The 20859-nt window shown below is 37.9% G+C and overlaps 1 protein-coding gene across 1 annotated transcript; it reads left to right on the forward strand.

The window, feature by feature from the left end:
- The first annotated feature begins 216 nt into the window (after positions 1-216).
- LOC106931340 (N-acyl-aromatic-L-amino acid amidohydrolase (carboxylate-forming) B-like) lies at positions 217-8509 on the forward strand. The gene is made up of 6 exons (XM_088015939.1): positions 217-796; positions 1485-1680; positions 2766-2859; positions 2946-3053; positions 4896-5008; positions 6511-8509. Exons 1-6 carry the CDS (start codon positions 555-557, stop codon positions 6754-6756), a joined length of 999 nt encoding a protein of 332 aa, XP_087872065.1. The 5' UTR covers positions 217-554; the 3' UTR covers positions 6757-8509.
- Positions 8510-20859: the final 12350 nt, after the last annotated feature.

A 20859-nucleotide genomic window follows, 5' to 3' on the forward strand; every position in this document is an offset into this window, starting at 1 on the left:
TCTGTGTTTACACCATCGGGGACACACCCTGCCTGCCCTAGAGCGGTGCAGTGTGACGAGAGGCTGAGAGAGACCATGACGGGCGGCTGCAGCCTGGCAGAGAGGGAGGGATGGGAATGCTGAATCAGTGAAACTACATAAAAGGTCCAGGAGAGGGTGAGCGAGTGGGTAAATGGCAGGGAGAGAAAGGTATCAGGAGGGGGGGTAGGTGGAGAAAGATGAGCTGCATGATTCCTTTTCACTCATTTCGTCAATAACCTATCGGGCTTACCACTATTTTGGCCATGTCTGTGTTTTCCAAAGAAACTTTAAGCTGAAGTTTATCTCAGTGGTGACTTTTGTTTACTTCACAGTTAACATCAGCCCTGAGAACCAAGGTAAGATTCCACAAATCTATATTTCTGTTTTGTTTTGCACCGATTATCCAACCCCAGTGTCATATTGGCTGCTTTTTTTCTTCTTCTTCTTTTTCGCATCGATGCCCACTGAATAAAACATGAGAACATAAGCGCCACCCCCCTATCTCTTATTTGAACTCTGGTTTCCTCTGTCAGATGCAGGTAGATGAGCCGGTGCGTTTGCCCAGGTTGTCCCGTGTCGCAGTTTGTGGCGGCACGCACGGCAACGAGCTCTCAGGAGTGTACTTGGTGCGAGAGATGCTGAAGCCGGAGAACAGAAAGGAGGACGCGGGGCCCGCGTCGGTGCTGATGCTGCTGTCCAACCCTCGGGCCGTGCAGCAGTGCACCAGATACGTTGACACTGACCTGAACCGCTGCTTCACCCACGCAACCCTCAAGTGAGGCTCTGTTTTTGTTGCAGAAAACCATCCCGCTTGTGTCACAGTCACATTGTTTCAGGTCATCAAACTAGTTCAGATATCACACAGAGAAGCTCTGCAGGTTCAAAACAGAGTTTTTAAATCATTATTTACTGTGTTGAGGGAAAACGTTCTTCAAACTGACCTGCGTCAATGTGAAAAGATGCAATTGACCCTTTTGTTAAACTGCGACTCAACAGATTTATCCTTCCATTCATTATCTTCTGTTTATCTCTGGTTGGGTGTCAGAGGTACCAGCCTAAGCCAAGACTGGCAGAACCATAAATTTAGCTTTTTATTGGGAAATCCCAAAGCAGAAAGTCCAGGCACCAGTTTAAGGTGATAAGCTCAACCTCAGTTTGGTCCTGCTGCAAGAGAAACGATGCAAAACTCCCGAAACAAGCCGACCTCTGAACGGCTCAAAACATAAAAACTACGATTATGTGACATGACCTTGAATAGGCCATTTGCTTGTATGTTAGAAAACTCTCCAGTATGGATGAATTAAATGCAGAGAATAATGTTTTCTTTGTTGAAACAACCATTTATTAGATTTTTTTTTTTTTACCTGTGACCAGATTGATTTGGATTCCACCTTAACCCTAATAAATGAAATCATATATTAAGTTAGTACAGCACTCCATTAGCTAAAGTGTTTATATCCTAGTGGCCCCGCATCAGAGGGGGCCCCCTATGAGATCTTCCGGGCCCGTGAACTGAACAACCTGCTGGGTCCCAAAGGCAGCCGGGCAGCAGTGGATCTCATCTGTGACCTCCACAACACCACCGCCAACATGGGCCTGTGCTTCATCGCTTATTCTGACTGTGACTGGGTCTGTCTTCACATATTCAGACACTTGCAGGTAAATGCTTTGAAGTTTTCAGAGGCAACCTGAGTAGAAATGGTGGACGTGTTAGTCGAGATCTGGCAGAGAGCGTCCCGACTGTCTTGTAATGTTTAATAGAGGTAGTTTCGATGTTTTTCTGCGCAGCACCTGGTCATGACCTGACTCTTCAGTGTTTGTTTACAATGTAAGAACAGTGGACAAAGTGTAAAGAGACCACATCAGGTTGAAATAAAAACTGTCTACAGCAGATGAACAGTGTCTGGGAGTCTTAAAGAAATGGGACAAAATTTGTTGCAAACCCGAGACATAAATCATCCAAAGTTAAATCGTCTTCTGCAGCTCTTCCTAAACCTGTGCTTTGTTTTTTTGTTTTTTTTCTCAACACACATCATTTTAAGGAAGTTTTTACCGAATATCTCTTTGGAAATGGTCTTACTGATGTCAATACCTGTCAGTTTCCAAAGTGGCTGCACTCAAGTGCTCTAGAGGAGGCATAGATTTTCTCCATGGACTCTGAAAGCTGGGGTATTTTTTTTTGTTTTCTGATGAGGATAAGAACAGTGATGTGTGAAAGATAACAAAACCATTTATTTCAGCCAAGAAACTGCATGGCCAATTGCAGGAGAGGAAGGCAGCTGAGCTAGCTGGAGATGTGCACTTGAGAATGTGACGATAATATGTGTCGCACTCGAGGATTACCACTGGGCTGTTTATCTTTGTAATGCACTTGTCACTTTGTTTGTAGTGCAAGTGTGAAAATGTTCAAGTGACACTAATATTGTCTGTAAGCCAGTTGTTTATAGTTGCTTTGAAGCCGAAGAAACAAGAACAAACTGTACCTTGGTGACAGACTGACGGTAATTGTGCAGAAAGATTAACTTCAAACCGGTTCTTGTTATCTTATAGGAGTACACTCGACTCTGGTTCATGCCTCCAGCTTTTAAATATCTTTACACCTGAGTGATGATTCCTAGATAGATCAGATCAGATTCGCGAAATGATCACAGTGGACAGAAACAAACTCCAGAAAACTTGAACAACCATTTCCATGAAAATTGTATAAATTGTGTAACTTTGGGTTTGTTCTTAATTCCTGTCAGAAGCAGATGCCGGATACGCCAATGAGATTCATCCATTTTGACGTCTCCACTAAAGAGTCATATTCCCTCGACTCCATTGGAAAACACGGCTTTGGTGAGTTTTTGCCTTTTGCTGTTTTTAACATAAATGCGTCTGATCCCACTGAAAGGATGTTTTCATGTAAATCCTGCTTTGTGTAGCCATGGAGATTGGTCCTCAGCCTCATGGGTGTGTCAAGTCAAACATTTACACAGCAATGAGAGAAGGTGTGCAGCACATGCGGGATTGGGTCAGCTGTTTTAACTCAGGTGAGTCCAATGTGTGCACTCCATATCAACATTAAAAAGAAAATCTATTTTTATCGACATCATTATAGCTATCATAGTATATAGTTTGTTTTTTTTTTTTTTTTTGCAAAAGCAAGAAATAACTACTATATCATATTATTCCAATCTTATTTTAATTTTTGTGTTCACACAGTGAAACTGCCCCTGTCCTTCCTAACATAACTGGGGCCTCCAAATGCACGGTCTGCATTGAAATGCCTTGCAAAGCAGTATTTCAAAAGAGCTTATATTTTATAAACAATAATATTACTTGCTATTAATTTGGTGTCAAGAGATGAGCGTTTTCTTTTTTTATGGTAACGAACTGCCACGAAGTATAAATCTGAATTTTACTTTTGTGTTGAATGTCTGTTTTATAATATATATATGTACCATCAATGACAGAAAAAAAAAACATTTTTACTTTCCTGCCAAATTCACCAACTGCACAGTTCTGTAGTATTTCAAAAGGGCAGAAATAAATATATTTTTTAACAATAATATCTGTTGTTAGTCTGTTTCTAAAAGATGAGTACATTTTCTGGTGACCAAGTGCCACAAAGTAAAGAACGTTTACTTTTGCAACATTTATCAACTGTAAATTTCTTTTGTCTAAGCAGATAAGCAGTATGTCAAAAGAGCTTATATTTTATAAACAATAATTAATTTGGTGTTAAAAGATTAGTGGGTTGTTTTTCTGGTAACAAACTGCCACAAAGTATAAATCAGATTTTTTCTTTTGAGTTGAATGTCTGTTTTATAATTTATTTACACCAATGGCAAAAAACAAAACAAAAAAACAAAAAAACATTTTTAGTTTTCTGAAAAATTCACCAACTGTTTTCAGATTAAAAACATATTCTGCCCTATTGACCTTTATGTTACCTGTAGTTACAGCAGATTGTTTGCTAAGATCTTTTGAACTGCCTTTTATCTGTGTGGGAAACAATCAGGAGAAGTTCCAGCTTTTACACTGATCTGTGAAAAGCCGTAAAACAGCAGGAGTCCAGGCCAATAGAGGAGAGTCTTTGCTTACACTTTGTTTAGATAAAGGGGACAAATGGCCTTAGATCGAGGAAACAAATTGCAGGGAGTTCCTGGCTTTGGAGAGGGTCAGAGACAGCTCCTGGTTGGATGAGCAAAGATACACCTTATTTGAATAAATTAAAAGACAAGAATACGCCTTTACTATAAAACCGTGAGAGGAAGATAGAGCCAGAGATTTTTCCTAAAATATTAAAACTTACAATCTTCTTCTTCAACATGCCATGAAGTAAACATCTAATTTTTAGTTTTGCAAAAGTAAAAATCAGATGGCGGTGCATTAACATTAGCACAAACATTGCTAATGTAGCTACTGTCCACAGTAGCTACATTAATAATTGCTAAATAAGCTTTTTAACAATTTGTTTATTTATTAGCCATATTTAGCACGCTGAATGGAGAAGGTTAATGTAAGACATCATGCTAGTTATATCTCACATGCCTCTGGCAGCATTTAAGCTAACATTAACATTTTGGCTAATTTTAGCTTGTACACTAATTTTAACTTACTGAATGGAGTAAGTCCATGTTACTCAACATGCTTGTGACTCTCCACATTCTATTGAGTACTTTGTCGCTTACTTTAGCATTGATGCTAATTTTTAGCATGAGAACGCTGGGTTCCAACCGACGGGCACCATTTAAATTTCCTCTGAAATTTTCTAGTTTAATATCAGAATTCAGTGTTTTTGTTCAAAAATGGCACCTTGTGTTTATTTATTTTAAAAGCTGCCATGTGATTTGAACTGTTTTGTTTTTTTGTCCTGCTTGTATCTTCAGGTTGTGTGTTTGAGGGAGGACCAGTCGACGTGTTCACCATGGTTAAAAACGTAGATTATCCCAGAGACGGCGAGACTCGCAACATTACGGCAGCCATCCATCCACGCCTCCAGGTACAGCCTTCTCTGAGCATCCCAATTCAAATTGATGTAAACGATTAATCTCTCATTTCCAATTATCCAGGAGATAAAACCATAAAACCAGACATAAAATTCTTAGTAGGTGTTGGGATAATAACACAGTGAAGCAACTAATGAGGTAAATAATTATCATTAAGAGGTAATTAGATAATAAATGTTTGGCGAGCTACAGAGGCCCAGCCCATGAGACAATTCAATTAAAAATACCTTATTACTTGTGAATGAGCTAGTTAGTTAGGAAATAAACCATCTCCTTTACAAACATTTTTATGGCTTTAATGAAGTTATTACATTAGTATGTTTTATTGATTGATTCTAGTTTACATAGTGAGCTTACAACACATTCAAGTATCCAGAGAGACATTTATTCCAGTTTCTTATTTATCCTAGGTGTCACAAAACAAAACAAAAGTTAAATATTACTGATCTTAAAATTTTGTAAATTCAAGAAAGGTTATTGTTTATTTGAAATACAAAAAAAGCAAAGATTCATAAATTATTTGAAGTAATTTGCTTAACAAAAGAAAAGCAGGCAAACTGCATTTTGAGAAATGCTATTTTCTATTGTAAATTTATTAAAATCTTTTCAGTTTCACGTATAAAAGCAACGAGAATGGAAAATATCAACAGTAAAAACATTAAATTGCTTTCATTTGACGTATGAAGCCTAATATTGATGCAGACTTGGTGACGAGTCAAAGTTTAGCCTCTGCCTGACTGAGTGAAAGCATTTCTCAGTTGGTTGACAAAAATGAAATAAAAACGTGATTTAACTCTACTAACATTTCTGAACATGTTGCAGGCATTAAATTCAGGTTTAACAACTTTTATTCTCTTTCAAAATACGTGTCCAACTTTAAATTGTCACCATGTTTTGGTTGAGATTAGTCTTAACTCAGGACTCTAGCTCATTGTAACAACCTAAATAAATGTTTATGCTGTTGGATTCACTTTTAGTAAATGAAGTGATATTACTTTGTAAAAAGGCAAAGATTTTTATTTTTGTAGAAAATTTCTGAGTTTTGAAGCTCTGCACACAGCTGCTTCACTTGAATGACATGTGCTCTTGTCTTTCCCATTTTAAGAAGAAATTACCGTTTTGTGACACAGCATATTCCTGCACCAGGAGTTCTTTGATTATTTATTAACATTTTCTGCCGAATTTTAACTTCCAGAAATGGACATTTCTTGGATTGTGTAACAGTTCTCTGCTTTTGATTTTCCAACTGCTGACTAAATGTCTCTCATCTAAAGGTTGGATTTTTCTACATGATTTTATGTCAGGTTTTTGCTGTTGCAACAAAACCAGGAATTTGTTTCAGGAAATGTGGGTTAATTCATTTATGAATGACCCCAGTTGACATTTTCATACTTCACCGGCACGCTTCAACTGTTTTAAGCTTTGAACATTTCCATTTTCATGTTTGGTTTCACTTTACTCAGGTTTTAAAACCTCAAAGTGCTTTCTCTCACAGGACCGAGACTTTCGCCTGCTCCGCCCCGGAGAGCCCCTCTTCCAGACGTTCTCAGGAGAAACAGTGAAATACCAGGGCGACGAAGCGCTCTACGCTTTCTTCATCAACGAATGCGCTTATTACGAGAAAGGCATCGCGCTGTCTCTGGCCAGGAAGAGGCGTGTGACCGTCCCTTCTATCCGTGTGCAAACGGACGAGGAAGAACGAGCGAGCGAGCAGAGTTTTGCATCAGAGGAAGAGGAGTGAAGACGTTCTTTATAAGAGACTCGTGTGAAATTATTTTTAGCAACAATTTTTATTTATTTATTTGTTTTTATTGAAATGACAACACGTACAAGCCTTGCATATGCGCACACACAGAAACAGTTTCACTTTAGGTTCACAAACATGTTTCAACAAACCATTCAGGGATAGAAGAGCCGTTTGTGTTTGGATGAGTAAAATACAATCCAACTCAGCAGAACTTTTATCAAATCATTCGGAAATGTCATGAAACTTTGGAAAACGATGCTCATCTGTTCCCATCCAGCAAGTGTGTCTATTTCCTCCAAATATATTTATATTTATCTATCGATGTAAAATTACATGAATATTCAGGATATGATTAGACCAGTGGTTCTTAACCTGGGTTCGGTCGAACCCCAGGGGTTCGGTGGAGCCTCTGCCGCGGAGGTAAAGACACACTTGTGTAAAGTCGTGATGACGCCCCGCTTTGCCATCACTTATGCAGAGGATCAATTACATTGCTTAGCCAATCAGCGCTGCGGAGGAGCACTGATTGAAGGAGCTCCACTCTCAGCGTGGATTTGAACTTGTGTCTTTAATTACTTCAGCAAAACTCAGTTTTTACCAAATTCTGTAGCTTTCTGTGTACTTCTAAATCTGCTCCTTAGTCGCATCTTTTCGGGCCTGCTACTGCCTCTAGTGGCGTGGGGGTGGTAACACAACTAATATAATTACATTACTAAATCAGAATACCGCAAAGTCTTATTTATTATTATTATTTCATTCTCTTAAGAATGTAGAGCTAATTAAATGATCTAAACAAAACCTTAAAGTGGTTCCAGTTTCTCTCGATGGCCAACCTGTTGAAACTGTGGCAAATTTAAAATACCTTGTGTCGTTCCTGGACAGTCAGCTCAACTTTGCTGAAAACACTGACTATATTTTGAAGAACTGTTCTCAGAGACTCTACCTTTTAAGAAGACTTAGTGATCATGGGGTGACCCAACTATACTCTAGTTGGGTCACCACTATGTCTTGATTTTGGGGGGGAAAAAAAATCATATTTTATTCATCACTACAGAAGGGTTCAGTGAATGCGCATATGAAACTGGTGGGTTCGGTACCTCAAAAAAGGTTAAGAACCACTGGATTAAAGTAATGTAAAATTGCAGAACAAATTCAGCAGTTTTTCCACATAAGGCCTTAAAGTACATTCAGGGGTGGACATACTCTCCCTTATTTCTGATGACTTTCTTTCACAGCAGCGATTTTTAACAATCAATCGCACAGTGGTGCAGTAGGTAGAGCTGTTGCCTTGCAGCAACAAGGTTCTGGGTTTGATTCCCAGCCCCGGTCTTTCTGCATGGAGTTTGCATGTTCTCCCTGTGCATGCGTGGGTTTTCTCTGGGTACTCCGGTTTCCTCCAACAGTCCAAAAACATGACTGTCAGGTTAATTGGAGTGAGTGTGTGTGGGTGTGTGCATGGTTGTTTGTCCTGTTTGTCTCTGTGTTGCCCTGTGACAGACTGGCAACCTGTCCAGGGTGAACCCGCCTCTCGCCCGGAACATTAGCTGGAAATAGGCACCAACAACCATCCTGACCCCACTAAGGGACAAGGGTGTAAGGAAAATGGATGGACAAAAGAGAAGATACTGTCATGAAATGACATAAATTATATGTTTCCCCCTACAAAATCAGATTAAATGTGCATGAAAAGTAACAAAACAACATACTTTTGTTAAAACAAAAATAAACCAGTTAAATAACAAAAAAAGCCATCAATGTGGACATTTTGTCAGGATTAACATGGATGCAGTAATATTCTTTCACTTCTCAGTGACAAAGGATTCTGGGGGAAGACAGGTTTCCCACAGTGTGTTATAAGCCTGGCAGGCCACCAGGGCTTGACTTGTTAGTGACTTGATGCAATCAATAGTGATTTCTCTACATTTTGCCAATTAGTGTTATAAACTGAACCCGACTGCAATCCATTATAACTACAATTTTTGCTTAGAAATTAGATCAGTATAAAGGGCTTTGAGATGACAATTGTTGTAAATCACTGAAATATAAATACATTGATTTGAACATCAAAAGCAACTACCAAAATAATCCAAGACTGAAGACAGGGCGCACGCCCTGCTGACTAACTCCGTAAACGTTCTCAAAAGGAACAACCTGCCAATAGCATCTGGCATCCAAGTCCTGATTTATGGCACCCGTCCTCTATCAGGTATGAGGACGTTTTATGTCTTGTGGCGACATGAATCATTTAATGTCTTGAAAGGATAAAGATATTTAGGTCAGGACAGTTTGCATGCCAACTTTAAAGATACATTTTCGTTTCTTTAAGGAAACCAAAATGTTTCTTTTAAGTTTGCATACCAACTTTAAAGTTGTTTTGGAGGCGTTTGTCCTAGAAACTTCATCCCATGACCTAGTTTCACACGGCACTGGGTCTAACATATTTTTGATCTTCATTATTTTTTCAGCAGATTAAGTGACACACACAGCCAAACCACAGCATAACAAACCTCCACCTTGCTTTACTATAGCCTGACTGTAGCAAACCAGTGAACTACTCTTGTGGAGTTTGGTGTCGTCGTTTTCAGAAGACATAAAAGAAAAGGTGTCGCTTTTAAAAGCGTTGAGGAAACCTTGTTTTTACTCCTGTGGAAGTAAATTATATTAAAGCTTAACCAGACATCCAGGCAGGTATTTTTTAATATTGTTGATTTCAAGGTTTTACCAACAAATCTAAATAAATAAAATCAGCAAATTTTCTGTATTTCTGACCTGGACTTTGTGCCACTTTCCACATCAGCAGCCCTATAGAAAAATAAAAATGAAATGACTGCAGCATACTGTAGGGTTTTTACTTTAGACTTTACATCATAAGGTGGGATAAAAACCACATATTTACGCCACCTGGTAGGCAGTCATGCGGTAGTTCTGGCTGTGACTGCAATTGTGAAAGAAATTATTCAAAGTTCATGACCTTTTTTTGCTTTAAGAACATACCGCTAAAACACTGATGTACATACAATCCGTTTTGAATCAGATTTGAAAGATGTCGTTATAACCTTATGAATCTTAGGTTCCATATTGGAAAGATTGAACTGTATGGCCATTAATACATTTTAAAAATCACCTTCTAAATAAACATTAATTTGCTTATGTGTTGCTTCAATAGCTGAACATCAACCACAAGGTTTTTGAAGCTTCAACAAGTTTCCACTATAACTCTACCTGGATGTTTGACAGCTCCTTTCCAAAGATTCAATGCTGCTTTTAGGCATAACTCACAGATTTCCTTCATAGCTGAGGTTGGAACTTTTAGTAGATTTGTAGCTATTGTTTGTTTTGGATCTTCATTTCGCATTACCTAACTGTGCCAAGTTTCAACCGTTCAACCTAATCTGCTCCTCTCAGAAAAATGAAAGCTGATGAGGATGTTCAAGCTGTTTCAGGAAACTACATCCACAGTGAACCATCCAGTACTGCGGTGCAGCTTTGTGCGTGTCTATCAGAAAAGCTCCCTGTGCGCGTTACAAAGCCTCTAAATCGCCCAGTTTCTTCTGCTGTGCCATCACAAATGATAGATTCTCCATAATTAAGTGACGTAACTCCAACGTTTTCAGTCTGTATTTATGAAATAAGTCTCCTACAAAGACCACGTGCAGACGCACAAATAACGCGCGCGACACAGAGCTCTGTTACGCAGGACTAATTCAGACCCGGTAGTAAATTTACGTAGCCGAATTTATGTTATCTAGAAAGTTCAGAGTCTTTCCTGTCATGTGATTCTTGTCGATGGAGCTCTCCTCAACTAAAAGAGTTTTTTTCGAAGAGAGTTTTAGGAAAACTACGAAATCTCTGAGGACATTACAATCTCGTCAGCTGTTTTGAAATAGCTGTAAAACCATAATATGTTGGGCAAAACTTTGATGCAGGATAGTTTTCGAATGATGAGAGCCTTCTCTAGCAGATGAAAAACTAATAGTAACGTGGAGCGGTTGTTTACGGAGAAAGCCGAAAACACCCAAAAACAGATCCCTCACGAGGGGTCGTCGGGCTTAAGATCAGAGAAGCAGGTTTTCCCCCAGTGTGTTATAAGCCTGGCAGGCCACCAGGGCTTTACTTGGCCCCCCACCAGGCTTAGTCTGCATGAAGATTCAATCCATTATAACTACAATTTTTGCTTAGAAATTAGATCAGTATAAAGGGCTTTGAGATGATAATTGTTGTAAATCACTGCAATATAAATACATTGATTTGAAGATCAAAAGCAACTACCGAAATAATCCAAGACTGAAGACAGGGCACACGCCCTGCTGACTAACTCCGTAAACGTCCTCAACAGGAACAACCTGCCAATAGCATCTGGCATCCAAGTCCTGATTTATGGCACCTTCCTCTATCAGGTATGAGGAAGTTTTATGTTTTGTGGCGACATGAATCATTTAATATCTTGAAAGGATAAAGATATTTAGATCAGGATAGTTTGCATGCCAACTTTAAAGAAACATTTTCATTTCTTTAAGGAGGCATAAAAGAAAAGGTGTCTCTTTTAAAAGCTTTGAGGAGACCTTGTTTTCACTCCTGTGGAAGTAAATTATATTAAAGCTTAACCAGACATCCAGGCAGGTATTTTCGTTTCTTTAAGGAAACCAAAATGTTTCTTTTAAGTTTGCATACCAACTTTAAAGTTGTTTTGGAGGCGTTTGTCCTAGAAACTTCATCCCATGACCTAGTTTCACACGGCACTGGGTCTAACATATTTTTGATCTTCATTATTTTTTCAGCAGATTAAGTGACACACACAGCCAAACCACAGCATAACAAACCTCCACCATGCTTTGCTATAGCCTGACTGTAGCAAACCAGTGAACTACATTGTGGAGTTTGGTGTCGTCGTTTTCAGAAGACATAAAAGAAAAAGTGTCGCTTTTAAAAGCGTTGAGGAAACCTTGTTTCTACTCCTGTGGAAGTAAATTATATTAAAGCTTAACCAGACATCCAGGCAGGTATTTTTTAATATTGTTGATTTCGAGGTTTTACCAACAAATCTAAATAAATAAAATCAGCTAATTTTCTGTATTTCTGACCTGGACTTTGTGCCACACTCACCTTATCTTTCCACATCAGGAGCCCTATAGAAAAATAAAAATGAAATGAATGCAGCATACTGTAGGGTTTTTACTCTAGACTTTAAAACATGAGGTGGGATAAAAACCACATATTTACGCCACCCAGTGGGCAGTCATGTGGCAGTTCTGGCTGTGACTGCAATTGTGAAAGAAATTGTTCAAAGTTCATGACCTTTTTTTGCTTTAAGAACATACCGCTAAAACACTGATGTACATAAAATCCGTTTTGAATCGCATTTTAAAGATGTCGTTATAACCTTATGAATATTAGGTTCCGGATTGGAAAGATTGAACTGTATGGCCTTTAATACAGTTTAAAACTTGCCTTCTAAATAAACATTAATTTGCTTATGTGTTGCTTCGATAGCTGAACATCAACCACAAGCTTTTTGAAGCTTCAACAAGTTTCCACTATAACACTTCCTGGATGTTTGACAGCTCCTTTCCAAAGATTCGATGCTGCTTTTAGGCATATCTGACTGCTACAGGCAGTCACTGCCATTGTTTCTGGTGTATTAAACAAAGTGATTAGAATGATGGAGGAAGAAAATGAAATCCAATTTCTTTAACTTAAATCAACAGTTAGATGATTTTGTTTGCTTTGTCTTTTCAAAGCAAACGACCAAACTGGGTAGCATTAAACTATATAGACGGCCTTCCTCAGCTTGATTGATAATTTGTGCGCTACGCCTAAAAGCTTGGAATATGGTGGAGGTGATGACTGCAAAAAGTGTAAGGTTAAAGGTCAGTCTGCCAGGTGACCTTTTACCAAATATTCCAGGGGACAGTATACGTTTGAGACTGTGAATATAGTTTTTTTTCCGTGGGTGGATTACAGAAAAATTCACAATAATTTCAAACCTGAGCTTCCAAATCTTGTTTTTACTTATTGACATTCTTTGTTGTATAATCATTCCAACTTGGAAACAAGAAAAGCTGTTAAATTAATAGTTAAATCCCAAAACGACATTCATAGCAAGGAGTGTGCTGTATGTAAACTTCTGACCAAAACTGCTCCCTCCAGTTGGAGGTTTCACAAAACTCTAAAATCCTCCTTTATTCACTTCTACAATTCACCTTATCCTGTGTGATATGTACAATATTTATACAAAGAAATAAATAAAAAAAACACAAAGCAATTGAAAGCGCACGTACTTTGATGGATGACTGTGTCTTAATTTGCGTCTGTTTCCTGAAATCGTTACAACCTCTTGGCTCTGAGAAGTGAACAGACAGCTTTCTGCTCAGCTCCTTATCAGGTGAGGATCATTCGAGGCATCCAGCGTGTCTCAGCACCGTACAAAGATCACAAGGAAGGAAGCAGCCGGCTTACAAAATACTTGAAAGAGTCTGCATGAAGGTTGAATCCTTCTCTGTATCTCAACCAAATGAATGCGTCCAAACTAAAACAGGCAGATGAATTTTCACTTTATAATTTAAGCCACACGATGGCTTCACTTTGCTGCTGCTAGTGGTTGGGGCTGCCTGTTCTTTTCCACTTCAGCAAGATACGAGGGATTGCTGCAAAGTAAAAGTCAATGTCCCACTTTCTTGGCCTGGAGGAGAGATTGCTGCAAAGTCAGTGACTTGATGTAATCAATAGTGATTTCTCAACATTTTGCCAATTAGTGTTATAAACTGAACCCGACTGCAATCCATTATAACTACAATTTTTGTTTAGAAATCAGATCAGTATAAAGGTCTTTGAGATGATAATTATTGTAAATCGCTGAAATATAAATACATTGATTTGAAGATCAAAAGCAACTACCGAAATAATCCAAGACTGAAGACAGGGCGCACGCCCTGCTGACTAACTCCGTAAACGTCCTCAACAGGAACAACCTGCCAATAGCATCTGGCATCCAAGTCCTGATTTATGGCACCCGTCCTCTATCAGGTATGAGGACGTTTTATGTCTTGCGGCGACATGAATCATTTAATATCTTGAAAGGATAAAGATATTTAGGTCAGGATAGTTTGCATACCAACTTTAAAGTTGTTTTGGGGGCGTTTGTCCCAGAAACTTCATCCCATGACCTAGTTTCACACGGCACTGGGTCTAACATATTTTTGATCTTCATTATTTTTTCAGCAGATTAAGTGACACACACAGCCAAACCACAGCATAACAAACCTCCACCTTGCTTTGCTATAGCCTGACTGTAGCAAACCAGTGAACTACTCTTGTGGAGTTTGGTGTCGTCGTTTTCAGAAGACATAAAAGAAAAGGTGTCGCTTTTAAAAGCGTTGAGGAAACCTTGTTTTTACTCCTGTGGAAGTAAATTATATTAAAGCTTAACCAGACATCCAGGCAGGTATTTTTTAATATTGTTGATTTCGAGGTTTTACCAACAAATCTAAATAAATAAAATCAGCTAATTTTCTGTATTTCTGACCTGGACTTTGTGCCACACTCACCTTATCTTTCCACATCAGCAGCCCTATAGAAAAATAAAAATGAAATGAATGCAGCATACTGTAGGGTTTTTACTCTAGACTTTAAAACATGAGGTGGGATAAAAACCACATATTTACGCCACCCAGTGGGCAGTCATGCGGTAGTTCTGGCTGTGACTGCAATTGTGAAAGAAATTATTCAAAGTTCATGACCTTTTTTTGCTTTAAGAACATACCGCTAAAACACTGATGTACATAAAATCCGTTTTGAATCAGATTTTAAAGATGTCGTTATAACCTTATGAATATTAGGTTCCGGATTGGAAAGATTGAACTGTATGGCCTTTAATACAGTTTAAAACTTGCCTTCTAAATAAACATTAATTTGCTTATGTGTTGCTTCAGTAGCTGAACATCAACCACAAGCTTTTTGAAGCTTCAACAAGTTTCCACTATAACACTTCCTGGATGTTTGACAGCTCCTTTCCAAAGATTCGATGCTGCTTTTAGGCATATCTGACTGCTACAGGCAGTCACTGCCATTGTTTCTGGTGTATTAAACAAAGTGATTAGAATGATGGAGGAAGAAAATGAAATCCAATTTCTTTAACTTAAATCAACAGTTAGATGATTTTGTTTGCTTTGTCTTTTCAAAGCAAACGACCAAACTGGGTAGCATTAAACTATATAGACGGCCTTCCTCAGCTTGATTGATAATTTGTGCGCTACGCCTAAAAGCTTGGAATATGGTGGAGGTGATGACTGCAAAAAGTGTAAGGTTAAAGGTCAGTCTGCCAGGTGACCTTTTACCAAATATTCCAGGGGACAGTATACGTTTGAGACTGTGAATATAGTTTTTTTTCCGTGGGTGGATTACAGAAAAATTCACAATAATTTCAAACCTGAGCTTCCAAATCTTGTTTTTACTTATTGACATTCTTTGTTGTATAATCATTCCAACTTGGAAACAAGAAAAGCTGTTAAATTAATAGTTAAATCCCAAAACGACATTCATAGCAAGGAGTGTGCTGTATGTAAACTTCTGACCAAAACTGCTCCCTCCAGTTGGAGGTTTCACAAAACTCTAAAATCCTCCTTTATTCACTTCTACAATTCACCTTATCCTGTGTGATATGTACAATATTTATACAAAGAAATAAATAAAAAAAACACAAAGCAATTGAAAGCGCACGTACTTTGATGGATGACTGTGTCTTAATTTGCGTCTGTTTCCTGAAATCGTTACAACCTCTTGGCTCTGAGAAGTGAACAGACAGCTTTCTGCTCAGCTCCTTATCAGGTGAGGATCATTCGAGGCGTCCAGCGTGTCTCAGCACCGTACAAAGATCACAAGGAAGGAAGCAGCCGGCTTACAAAATACTTGAAAGAGTCTGCATGAAGGTTGAATCCTTCTCTGTATCTCAACCAAATGAATGCGTCCAAACTAAAACAGGCAGATGAATTTTCACTTTATAATTTAAGCCACACGATGGCTTCACTTTGCTGCTGCTAGTGGTTGGGGCTGCCTGTTCTTTTCCACTTCAGCAAGATACGAGGGATTGCTGCAAAGTAAAAGTCAATGTCCCACTTTCTTGGCCTGGAGGAGAGATTGCTGCAAAGTCAGTGACTTGATGTAATCAATAGTGATTTCTCAACATTTTGCCAATTAGTGTTATAAACTGAACCCGACTGCAATCCATTATAACTACAATTTTTGTTTAGAAATCAGATCAGTATAAAGGTCTTTGAGATGATAATTATTGTAAATCGCTGAAATATAAATACATTGATTTGAAGATCAAAAGCAACTACCGAAATAATCCAAGACTGAAGACAGGGCGCACGCCCTGCTGACTAACTCCGTAAACGTCCTCAACAGGAACAACCTGCCAATAGCATCTGGCATCCAAGTCCTGATTTATGGCACCCGTCCTCTATCAGGTATGAGGAAGTTTTATGTCTTGTGGCGACATGAATCATTTAATATCTTGAAAGGATAAAGATATTTAGGTCAGGATAGTTGGCATGACAACTTTAAAGTTGTTTTGGGGGCGTTTTGCCATTAACCCGCTAAATTATTATAGTTGGTAAATGGCAGGGAGAGAAAGGTAACAGGAGGGGGGTAGGTGGAGAAAGATGAGCTGCATGATTCATTTTCACTCATTTCGTCAATAACCTATCGGGTTTACCACTATTTTGGCCATGTCTGTGTTTTCCAAAGAAACTTTAAGCAGAAGTTAATCTCAGTGGTGACTTTTGTTTACTTTGGTTTAAAGGCGACATTGTTGTGCTCACAGTTAACATCAGCCCTGAGAACCAAGTTAAGATTCCACAAATCTATATTTCTGTTTGGTTTTGCACCGATTGTCACATCGGCTGCTTTTTTTTTCTTCTTCTTCTTTTTCGCATCGATGCCCACTGAATAAAACATGACAACATAAGCGCCACCCTTCAATCTCTTATTTGAACTCTGGTTTCCTCTGTCAGATGCAGGTAGATGAGCCGGTGCGTTTGCCCAGGTTGTCCCGTGTCGCAGTTTGTGGCGGCACGCACGGCAACGAGCTCTCAGGAGTGTACTTGGTGCGAGAGATGCTGAAGCCGGAGAACAGAAAGGAGGACGGGGGGCCCGCGTCGGTGCTGATGCTGCTGTCCAACCCTCGGGCCGTGCAGCAGTGCACCAGATACGTTGACACTGACCTGAACCGCTGCTTCACCCACGCAACCCTCAAGTGAGGCTCTGTTTTTGTTGCAGAAAACCATCCCGCTTGTGTCACAGTCACATTGTTTCAGGTCATCAAACTAGTTCAGATATCACACAGAGGAGCTCTGCAGGTTCAAAACAAGAGTTTTTAAATCATTATTTACTGTGTTGAGGGAAAACGTTCTTCAAACTGACCTGCGTCAATGTGAAAAGATGCAACTGACCCTTTTGTTAAACTGCGACTCAACAGATTTATCCTTCCATTCATTGTCTTCTGTTTATCTCTGGTTGGGTGTCAGAGGTACCAGCCTAAGCCAAGACTGGCAGAACCATAAATTTAGCTTTTTATTGGGAAATCCCAAAGCAGAAAGTCCAGGCACCAGTTTAAGATTCTCCTCTGTTCTGATGTCACCGCGCTTTCTGATTGACTACCTGTTATATTCAACAGGTTGTATTCTCGTTCCCAGTCAGGGCTGCGATAAAAAGGCCAAGACAACCCAAATTGGCAAACTTTTCCAAGTCTTGACTGGTTCGTGGTAGTAAAAAGGTTGGGGACCACTGCTCTAAAGCTCCCAGCATTGCACAACAGATGGAATTACAGCCACACCTCTGGCATTTTTTCACTCACAATTTGTATTCATTAAATTTGCCGCGCATCTTAGCAAAATGAAACTAAGCCAAATAAATATATATATATATATATATATATATATATATATATATATATATATATATATATATATATATATATATATTATTCACCGTTTTTATTCGCAACAATGTAACAATGTCTTATCTTTATATACACATCCACAAATAAAAGCGAAAGCATCTGGATTGTTTACTTGGGTGGAATGAAGTAATATCACTGAGCTGTGAATGTGGTATAGATGAAGGAACCTTGAAAAAAAGGGTAGTTGCACAGCTGGATTGTTTACCTCCTCATTCCTGACATACCTTTATTGTTTCCAAAGGAAATTTAACATCTGCGTCATTCTGGTAATAACTTAGAGCTAATATATAAGGCTGAACAAGCTCTAGAATAACAAATTTCAGGAGCAGCAAGAGAGACTTTAGGAACCTTTGGATTGATTTAGTGCTCTGGGTAAGTACATTTCAGACCGTAGTGTTAAGATTTAAAGGTTTAAATACAATAAACCTTAAAAACTAGCAATTTTTTAGAAAGATTTGCCTTTTAGATCTGATTTATTGACATATTTGTTTTTAGATATTTAGAGACCAGTTTTAAATTGAGGAATTTGTAAACATTTAAAAATAGTTCGCATTGATTCAAGGGCATAATGAGTATAATAGGCAAAATTATGTCAAAGTTCCACCACATTAAGGAGCATCAAAACATAATTTTACTTTTAGTTCATTTTTTATATATAGTATCAAAATTACAAAATTTGTAAAAAAAATTTTTTTTTTGCTTTTTCTCACTTTTTCATAAAAAGGCTTTTGTTTAGAAGTCATGAGAACCTTTTCCCATTTTGTTAAATTCTTTAGCAGTCATCCTAATTTTTTTTTAAAATATATTTTGTGCTTTGTGGACCTTATAGTAACAGCTAGGTTATTTAAAATAGGTGCTTAACATTTCAACAATATTCTAATATGTGGAGTTTATATTCACATTTTAGTTCATCCCAAAGTTCAGCCCTCTCTGATCTGTATTGACCTGAATATGGATGTTATTACAGTAGAAATTTTCAGATTGGCAAAAGAGGCCTTTTTCTTTCTTTTTTTTTCATGTCTCCCGGTCGTTTTGATCGTTGACTTGAATTTGACCACTTGGGCAGGATCATTATCTGAGCTCTCCATCCATTGGGAGAGATGAAGAGGCACAGGCAGAATCACAGAGTACCAAAAATACCGGTCTCTTCATTCTTGTTCATTCTCCTGGAAACATTGTAACACTTTTTGCATTGGCATATTTAACACCTCCATTTTAAGGCAGACCTTTTGAACTGTTTTACAAAATACCCCACTACAAATAGTATTGATAGAAAACCATATAAGGAGATGACAGACTTTGTGAGTTTTTGTCAAAGACAGAGATGGCCTTTTTTAAAACCTACTCCATTATGTAGGATGCAATGCATGATGGGATGAGTTGGAGCAAAAATAAATAAATAAATATATATATAAAAGCAAAATTAGAATCCACATTCTAGATGCAATTTAACAAGTGTAATTGAGATATAAACCAACCCAGAGTAGCATCTTGTTATTCTTCATGGACAACTTTCAGATAATTAGCTGCTTAAGAGACTGCTTTTTCAACTGACAGACAAGATTCTAGCTCCAACTGTGTAAAAACCAATCAAAATTCATCTTTTGTCAAAAAAAAAAAAAAAAAAAAGTTTTTACCTCTACATCAGTTTTCTTTTTCAATAAAATTGGAACAAGTTAGGTTTCAGTTCTGACATCCACCTTGTGGGCTTGGGGAGTGAATAGCTCACTAATCAAAGAGTTGATGTAGCTCCATCAATTATAAGTTGTATAATTGATGGTTTTACAACTCTCAAAGCGTTGCAATCATCCCTGGTTTCCCTTGCCTGCAGCAGAAACAAAACAACTAATTAAATTAGAATATAGTTCATTACTATTTACTTATATTTGCACATTGAAATATACATTATTTCTCTCTAAAACACACACAGGACAGTGAAGAATAAATTTGGTTAAATTTGCCTGCAGGGTTCCAGTAGCGTTTCCAACTTCTGCTGTCTGTCCACTTCAGCCATAAAGTGGTGAGGACATCCCTGAGTTTCCGTGGATTTCTTTTATCATGTTCAAAGTCGAATTCCATCTGGATGGGAATATTTCTGTTGTCCGTGTTCAGCAGTGGTGGAGAAAGTACTCAAAAAATTTACTTAAGTAAAAGTACAAATACACAGACAAGTAAAAGTACCACATTAACATTTTACTTAAGTAAAAGTAAAAAAGTACTGGCTTTTAAAAATACTTAAGTATTAAAAGTAAAAGTACTTGCTGAATAATACCAACGCATTATATTTCTTGCCATTATCTAGGCTAACTGAACTGACTTCATAAAAACGCCCCACTGTTGATGAAACAGTTTCAGCAAAATGTCTTTAAAATTTCCCGGCAACGTCAGTCTCCAGAGCATCAGCTGCTGCATGTTTTAGCGCTTTTGTGTCTTTCTTGTGGTTTGAACAATTGTGACTGCAAGAGCGTTGCTCAGACCCACGACACTATTGTCGAAGACTGTTAGTTGAAAAAATAATAATAAAGAATTTAAAATACTGCCTCAATGCAAGTTAAAAATAATTTTCTGCGCTAATCAAAAAATTGCATATTTACATACAGGCCAGCTGCCCTCCCACCACATTGTAACTAATCAGAAATATCTATCGATCGATCGATAGATAGATAGATAGATACTAGATAGATAGATAGATAGATAGATAGATAGATAGATAGATAGATAGATAGATAGATAGATAGATAGATAGATAGATAGATATGTGTATATATATATCTATATATAGATATATACTGCTCAAAAAAATAAAGGGAACATTTCACTTTAATTTTGTGTGTGGCTCCAAATCCAGGCCTCCATTGGTTAATAAATTTGATTTCCATTGATGATTTTTGTGTGATTTTGTTGTCAGCACATTCAACTTTGTACAGAACAAAGTATTCAATGAGAATATTTCATTCATTCAGAACTAGGATGTGTTATTTGAGTACATATAGATATATAGATATATTATTATTATTATTATTATTATTATTATTATTATTATTATTGTTTCTAGTTGGTAATATGGAGAGATAAAAATAAATTCATAAATTTTAAGAGCACCTGACTATGAGTAAAAAAAAAAATATATATTAAGTTAT

The sequence above is a fragment of the Poecilia mexicana genome, unplaced genomic scaffold (assembly GCF_051168715.1).
Source record: "Poecilia mexicana isolate PSO_F unplaced genomic scaffold, ASM5116871v1 scaffold_18, whole genome shotgun sequence".
Classification (NCBI taxonomy): domain Eukaryota; kingdom Metazoa; phylum Chordata; class Actinopteri; order Cyprinodontiformes; family Poeciliidae; genus Poecilia; species Poecilia mexicana.

Coding starts and splice junctions, on each gene's coding strand:
- LOC106931340 (XM_088015939.1), top strand. CDS start 555: ATGCAGGTAGATGAGCCGGTGCGTTTGCCCAGGTTGTCCCGTGTCGCA. Junction 2,860..2,945: donor CATTGGAAAACACGGCTTTG/GTGAGTTTTTGC, acceptor TGCTTTGTGTAG/CCATGGAGATTGGTCCTCAG. Junction 5,009..6,510: donor CCATCCATCCACGCCTCCAG/GTACAGCCTTCT, acceptor TTTCTCTCACAG/GACCGAGACTTTCGCCTGCT.